General features: G+C 50.8%; 1 protein-coding gene across 1 annotated transcript; it reads left to right on the top strand.

Annotated features, from left to right (window-relative positions):
- Nucleotides 1-4328: 4328 nt before the first annotated feature.
- On the top strand, nucleotides 4329-6671 carry LOC124651187 (protein indeterminate-domain 14-like). The gene is made up of 3 exons (XM_047190314.1): nucleotides 4329-4440; nucleotides 4530-4932; nucleotides 5726-6671. The coding sequence occupies exons 1-3, from the start codon at nucleotides 4329-4331 to the stop codon at nucleotides 6669-6671; spliced, it is 1461 nt and encodes a 486-aa protein (XP_047046270.1).
- The last annotated feature ends 1059 nt before the right edge of the window (nucleotides 6672-7730 follow it).

The raw sequence follows: 7730 nt of genomic DNA, 5'->3' as shown, positions 1-7730 counted from the left end.
ACTAACCTTGTAGCAAAGGCAACGGGCCTTTCTAGCAACGACGGCGGACATTTGTAGCACCTGTCGCTAATATTTGCAGCCAAACAATTAGCAATAGCCTATGATGTAGCACCAGTGACCCGCTATTGTAGCATCCACGGCAATCATTTGTAGCATCCACAGGGGACGTTTGTAGCGCCGTCGACTGGTAACATCACCGACCACCGCCGAAAGCAACATCAACCAGCTATTAGTGCATTCGCACCCAGCATTTGTAGCATCCACACCCGAAGTTTGTAGCTCTGTCGACCGTCAACCACGTATGGTAGCTTCGCCGACCACCATTGGAAGCAACGGCGACGAGCTATGGGAGCATCCGCGGTCGGCATTTGTAGCATCGTCAACGTACGGTAGCATCTCCTCGCAGCAATGCCGGCAATGGCTCGCAGCAACACCGGCAGCAGCTTGCAGCTCTAGCGGTAGGCTCTTGCAGCAGTGATGCCTAATGGAGACGAAGGTGCTGCTTAGAGCCGTCCCTCCTTGCTTCCCTCTGCGCCTCCACCGTTGGCGACTCTCATGGCCACAAAGTCCACATGATCTCCTCCGAACTCCACCCCGCCTTGCTATCCTACGCGTCTACACAGCCACCGACGCTCGCGGCTGCGACCTTAACGAGGTCTCCAATTCTAACGGGGAGAGGGGAGGAGATGCATGCTACAAGCGCGCGGTGGGGGAAGGAGGTGCAGGGCACCCGGTGGTAGGGAGGGGAGCGTGGCACCGGAAGAGTTCCATCGACAGAAAAAAAGTGGAGAATTTCCGTGTGGCTGAGCGGAGAAAGAAGAAAGGGGAAGGGATAGGCTTTGGATGGCCCCTACTTCGGTTGCTCGCGTCTCGCCACGAAGAAGTACGTGTGTCGCTCCCTCGAGGTGGACGATGAAACACGCTCGATCCTCGGGGTTTCCAAGCGTTTTCCTTTTGATAATTACAAAAACATTTAAGTAAGTATTCACAGAAATTGGCACAGTACGTGTTCGGTATAATAAATAAGCAAGGACTCCCATCAGCTATACCAATCAAAAAAATAATTCGCCATTAATTTCAGGGGAAAGGCGAAACGTATATATAATCTCACCGTACTATCTAGCTCTACCAAGTGCGTTCCATCTAGCCGGAGTGTTGAGTTTCGGAAGGCTCCGCCGGCGAATGTAACAGTGTTTTTTGCCTGGAGTTTGCTGGATCGGTGGTATTCGGTCGTGCGCACCCATGTTTTTATTCCGACCGATTGGTTCTGGAGGGAGCGGCGCGAAGCTTTTTTCTCGTGTTGACATCAAGTGACTATGGATCCATGATGAAAGTCGGAAGAAGAGAAGTTCATGAAGGCCGGAGGGGAGGACTAGCTAAGGGAGGTTCAAGTCTCCGCGTTGTTGAGGGACTTGCTTGGTGTTCCGGGCTTCACAGACAGCGGTATGAAAGTGGGGGCGACAACATAGGTGAAGTTCGTAGTCCTACCTTTCGTGGTGAAAACCCAAGGTCTGGCCTTAACTGGTTGTGCCTGGCAATGACCTTGCTGGAGGCATTGTTTTGAGAGCGGGGACTATTTTCAGGGTGAAAACCTAAGATCATTGATCGGGCGACGATGGTGTTCGCGCACTGTTCCCTTTTTGGAGGCGTCGTTTTTGGAGATTCTGTATTTCAGGTGTTGTCTTGGCGGTGGATGTATTGCTGTTGTTAGGCCCGAGATACTGTAGCGGAACTTTTGTTTCTTAGTTTTCTTTTCTTCTTTTTGGTTGTGTGCATCCGTAGTGCCATTAGGGTGGTGCGTTGTTGCAGAGGCTGGGTGTAATTGGTATCGTTTTGATATTAATATATTCCCTTTATCGAAAAAAAGTGCGTTCCATCTGTGAGCGAAGAACATAAAAGGTATGATTGCAACAAATAAATTAAAATATTTAGTTACTTGGATCATGCAGAAGAACCAAGAGAGAAGAAAAAAAAAAAGAGCCGTTGGCCTCCTGTAGCAAGAAAATCTTCCATTTGGAGCTTGGCGGCAACGTACTTAACTGGCACAGCTTTATAGTAGTAATATCTTATCGTAGATTATCAATCGAACTAATCAAATGCATAAGCTTCCAAATCAATCATTCCTAGCTAGCTACCATGCAAAAGATCCTTTTCGGGAGAATGACAAAAAGATATAGTAGGATCTTAGTGTGCTAATCACGACACTGAAAACAGTGTAATTTAATCACCGTAGAACAGCAGACCTGTTCTATTTGTTTACACGCCATATGGGTCAGAGTACAAACACAAACTGTCTGGTAAAATACTCACCGCCGAATCGCCGATACGGTTTCTTGTGCTTGCTCACAATGCAGGAGATTAAGGCCACATCGGAAAAGAAATGGACGCGCAGACTACCGTTCACGCTACTTACCGCGGTTCGATAAAATACGCCTTTCATATTTGTTTTTTCTGTTGATAATGCATGTCCAATTCCTTAACATGCATTTTCTGTTTCAACTATTTTAGTTGTATGACAAATAATTAGATTATCGTCTTGGCTCGCATATTAGAAAAGAAATTATCTAATAAAAAATTAAGTTGCAATGAAATCTCCGTCAAAAACCATATTAGACATTTTCAGTAATTATACAAAACAATACAGTATGTTAGAAAGTTGATCTTCTATAAACATGTGAAATTTGATGTTCAAACTCATATTCATTTGGGATATTATTTATGCATCTGGAATGGTGTTGTCGTGTTGCTCACTATCAATGGGTCATGGGTGAATTAGTTTTTTCATAACTCCCAAGTTAATTTAAATTTGAACTTCAAATTTTAATTGTTTGACCTCCCATCACACTTTTTTTTTGTTTCTTTAAGAAACCTTGAAACAAAGTTTCACCTGGTTTTTGTCGGTTTCCATCCGGCTATTTTCTTTGATAGGATTTTTGATTAGTGCACTTCCTATTGTTAAAAAAATTAAACTGAAAATGTTTTTAGCATGTTTTGTGCGTATTTATTTTTTGTGCACTGCATTAAAAGAGATAAATGACCCAAAGAAAGAGCACTTTTAGGGAAGAGCGTATTATTCGCACCTGAACCTTTGAATTCCCGAACTAATGGAAACATACTTCAACATATACGCATGTATTGTAGAATCTGCAAACCTAGGTGTATATATGTGAAGCATATAGTGGCAACCTTGTGTTATATGGGGAGAACCATGTTAAAAAAGAGTACATGTCATATGAGGACTAGATTTTGTAACATGCAAAGGTGGGTGCTTGAGTTTAGTTTAACCTAATTATGCATATTAAACAATTAAAACGATATATAGATTACCACTGCATCATGCTATATCATGTTATGACATTGAAGATTTATTTTTTTGTATAAGAGAAATTAGACTCTGTTTTTGCCTGAAATTTTTTATTTATGACATAATGCAGTTTTCATAAGAATACTATAAATTTAAACTTGTAATTAGGTAAATCTTAAATTCAAGTACCCACTTTGCATGTATATATTATTTTTCCCATGGCCTTAAATATGCAGGAGTATTTGCCCATCTCATAAGACACCAATCTCCAAAGTGCTGCAACCAAAATAATGGCAAGAAAAGGAATACCTCCATTTCAAACTTCATTCTATCTATTTACAGCTTATTTGAAAACTCATGTGTACCCCTCTCTCTCTCTCCCTCTGTCCTTTCTCTCTCTAACTTTTGTTCTCTTGTGTATAGGTGGCTAGGCAACAATTGCAAGCGACTCCGAACATATATCCATCCATGCATCTGTGCAAACTCCCTTAAAAGGCCCTTAATTTATTGAGATGCCAGCCAGCTAGCTAGCCATGCATCTTCTCCCTCACTCCTCCTCCCGTCCTTGGCTGCAACCCTGCAAAGGACAATTAAGGCTCAAACCTCACAAGTACTTACCAACTCCGGCTCTCTCTCCTTGCTCATCCTCTCTATCTCTCTCTCCCATATAATCCCAAAGAAAGCTGCTAAAACCTAAAGCCGGTGGAAAGCTGCCTGCCTCCTCTCTCTCCTCCTTTGGTGTTGTCTCTGTAGCAGCCCACAAAAGCCAACTCCAAGACCCTTTCTTCCCTCCTCCCCCTCCTTTTAATTCCTTGCGAGCTCGGGATGTTGTTGTAGATCATTCATCTATTTCTTCTCATCACTGCGCGCCCCATCTGGTCGATCTCCTCTCCCTCCGTTTCCCACGACCCACTGCAGGCATGCCAAGTAATCTCTCTTGATCAGGGGCGCGCGAGGATAGGGAAAGGAGTACCTTGTTTTCTCTCTCTTTCTACTTCGAAGCTGGTAGCAAATCAGCCAAGCCATGCTGGGCTCGGGGGCGCCCGCGGAGGAGGAGACGGCGTTCGGGTCGCTGCAGATCGCCACCACCTCCTCCGCCTTGACGAAGAGGAAGCGCCGGCCGGCGGGTACTCCAGGTACGTAACACCAATGTATCCAATTGCATGGTAGCTTTGTTAGTACCTTGCAATGTGTAACATGGCGATGGATGGGGTGGTGGCTGCAGACCCAGACGCTGAGGTGGTGTCCCTGTCGCCGCGGACGCTGCTGGAGTCTGACCGGTACGTGTGCGAGATCTGCAACCAGGGGTTCCAGCGCGACCAGAACCTGCAGATGCACCGGCGGCGGCACAAGGTGCCGTGGAAGCTGCTGAAGCGGGAGGCCGGGGAGGCGGCGCGGAAGCGGGTGTTCGTGTGCCCGGAGCCGAGCTGCCTGCACCACGACCCTGGCCACGCCCTGGGCGACCTGGTCGGGATCAAGAAGCACTTCCGGCGCAAGCACAGCGGCAGCCGGCAGTGGGCCTGCGCGCGCTGCTCCAAGGCCTACGCCGTCCACTCCGACTACAAGGCCCACCTCAAGACCTGCGGCACCCGCGGCCACTCCTGCGACTGCGGCCGCGTCTTCTCCAGGTAATTAATCACCTGCTAAACTGCCCATTAGTGCCGCTAATCGAGTCCATTCTTTTCTCATTTGTTTACAAGTGTTCGTTCGATCCGGTTGATCAGCCGGCCGGCCGGCGCAGAAAGGTCCATGTTTTTCCCCCTCGCTTTCTTGCTCGAAAGGATTTCTTTGATCTCTGCAGCACGGCACGGCATGGCTGGGGCTCACACGCACGGCAGCTAGCAGCTCTTTCTCTTTCTTCTTTCTTCTTTCTTTATCGGAGGGATCGTTCAGCGCACAATTTCCGAGGTGGGGGACGCAGTCGCCCTTTCCCTGTGTCTGCGTGCGCACATTTCCGTTGGTTTCTTGCTCGCTCGCGAGACGCCGGGCCGGCCGGTGAGCCATTAAATTTGCACACGCGAGCTCACCTGACCGACTGACTAGCTCGCCTTGCGCCCGGGGCCAAAAATCTTACTCCACTATACACTACCTGACAATGGCTGCCTACGCGCGATGCCGGCCTGGACTGGATCGCAATATAATAATAATGCCGCTCACGACTCGCAACAATGGCAAGGACGCGCCAGCATTTGCATTCTCTTCCATGTACATCCAAACCCTTTGGACCCCCAGCAGCTAGCGTTAATTCCTCTCGCTACATCACATACAATAAAGTCTCTCTCTTTCTCTCTCGGCCGGGCGCCTTTGGTTTTTGCAGTTCATGGCTTCGATCACGCCCTCTTGACCATGCCAGTGTCGCCGTGGACCGTGCTGACGTGATTATTGGTGCCCGACGGCCTTGTCTAACTAAATGTGGTGCAGGGTGGAGAGCTTCATCGAGCACCAGGACACGTGCAACGCCGGCTGCCCCCAGCCGGGGCCGGACGGGTCGGCGCCGGTGTCTGGAGCAGCGGCTGCCCCGTCGTCGCAGCAGCAGCAGATGCAGGTGCCGCCGCCCGCGGTGTCCCTGTCCCGGTCCCGGACCGCGTCCAGCACCAGCCCGTCCAGCGACGTCGTCGCCAGCCCCGTGGCCTGGCCCGGCGCCGCGGCAATGCGGAGCGCCGCGTTCCACCGGTTCGACCACCAGGTGCCGTCGCCACGGACGCCGCCATCCGAGGCCCGTGGCGTCGGGCACAACCTCGAGCTGCAGCTCATGCCGCCGTCCAGCTGCAGCAGCGGCGCCGGCTGGACCGCTACGCCTCGGCCTGCAATGCCGCCATCACGCTACGCGACACCACACTCCCCGCAGCCACCCATCTCGAAGCGAGACGCTGACGCCGCCATGCAGCTGCAACTCTCCATCGGCATCCGCACCGGCGGCAGCCGTGGGGAGCCCAAGCCCTTGCCCTCGAGGGGCGACGTGGCGGACCCCGGCAGCGCGGCGGCCAGGGCGACGCAGGAGGCCCGCGAGGAGCTGCGGCGGGCGATGGCGGAGAAGGCGGCGGCGGACGAGGCGCGCGCGCAGGCGAAGCGGCTGGGGGAGCTGGCCGAGCAGGAGCTGGCCAGCGCCAAGCGCATGCGGCACCAGGCGCAGGTCGAGCTCAGCCGCGCGCACGCCATCCGCGAGCACGCCGTGCGCCAGGTCAACGCCACGCTGCTGCAGATCACCTGCTTCAGCTGCCGGAACAAGTTCCGGGCCACGAGGCCGCCGCCCGCTGCCGTGCCCTCCGAGGTGGCATGCAGCTACGTGTCCACCTCCGTCCTGACCGAGGGCGGCGACGCCGAGGTCGACGAGCCCCTCGTCCTCCACGGCATGCGCCGCCGCTAGCATGCATGTCTTGGTCGGTCGGTCGTCTAGCTTTCAGTTGCTTTTTGTTTTTACCGGCGAGCCGGCCGGGGCTGGTTTGGCCCACGGTGAGGTCAGGTGAGGTGTGGTGTAATTAGACGCTAGCTGCTACTGTTCTCAGTCGTCTTCTGAATCTGATCGAGCTGCATGAAAGCTAAGCAGTGCTAAGCTAGCTAATTGCGACGTGCATGGAATCTTTCGCTTTGTTTCCTTCTCGTTGGATCTTCTTCAAATATCATTACCCAAGCTCATCATGCCACTCGTAAAGGTCAGGTGTAGTCACCGAGATGGATGCGTGCCACCTTTGTGACAGGTTGTTGCATGCAACTGGAAGTAATTATTCAATTAAAACACTATAACAAGGTATATCCTTTTTATTCTCAGACCCACTATGTTAAGTCATTAGTGTTATTTTGTGATCCAAATTCATATTCTAAAGGGAGTGCTTAACTTCGACGAGCGGAATGATACTCGTCATGCAGTACGGGATCGTTGCCACCGCCTATTTATATTCCCCGTAAGCCGCCGCTAGGGTTATCATCGCATCATTGTACACCCACGGCGTTTGTAAACACCACCGAAATAGTGAAGTTTTGTTGGCCGGCGCCCGTGGTTTTTTCCCTTGTGTGTTGCAAGGGTTTTCCACGTTAAAATCTCGTGTCCCTGCAGTGTTTTACTTTTCGTTCTTCGTTTATTGTGCATCTCAATTATAACAAGTGGTATCGAGCCCGTGTTCTTTGGATCTAGGGTTTACGAGATGTCGCCACCGAGGTTCGATCTACCGCAGCTGGACTACACCACGAGATTTGCTTTGTGGCAAGTGAAGATGAGGGCGATTCTCGCCCAATCTTCGGATCCGGATGAAGCGATCGATGCTTTCGGCGAGAAAGCGAAGGATACCCGGACCGATGCGCGAGAAGCGGAAAGACCGTAAGGCTTTATCGTTGATTCAACTCCATCTCGTCCAATAATATTCTCGCAGGAAGTGCCGGCAGAGAAAACCACCGCTGAGTTATGGGTCAAACTAGAGGAGATCTGTTT

This window comes from Lolium rigidum, chromosome 5 (assembly GCF_022539505.1).
Source record: "Lolium rigidum isolate FL_2022 chromosome 5, APGP_CSIRO_Lrig_0.1, whole genome shotgun sequence".
Classification (NCBI taxonomy): Eukaryota; Viridiplantae; Streptophyta; class Magnoliopsida; order Poales; family Poaceae; genus Lolium; species Lolium rigidum.
This window is presented reverse-complemented; position numbering and strand designations above follow the sequence as displayed.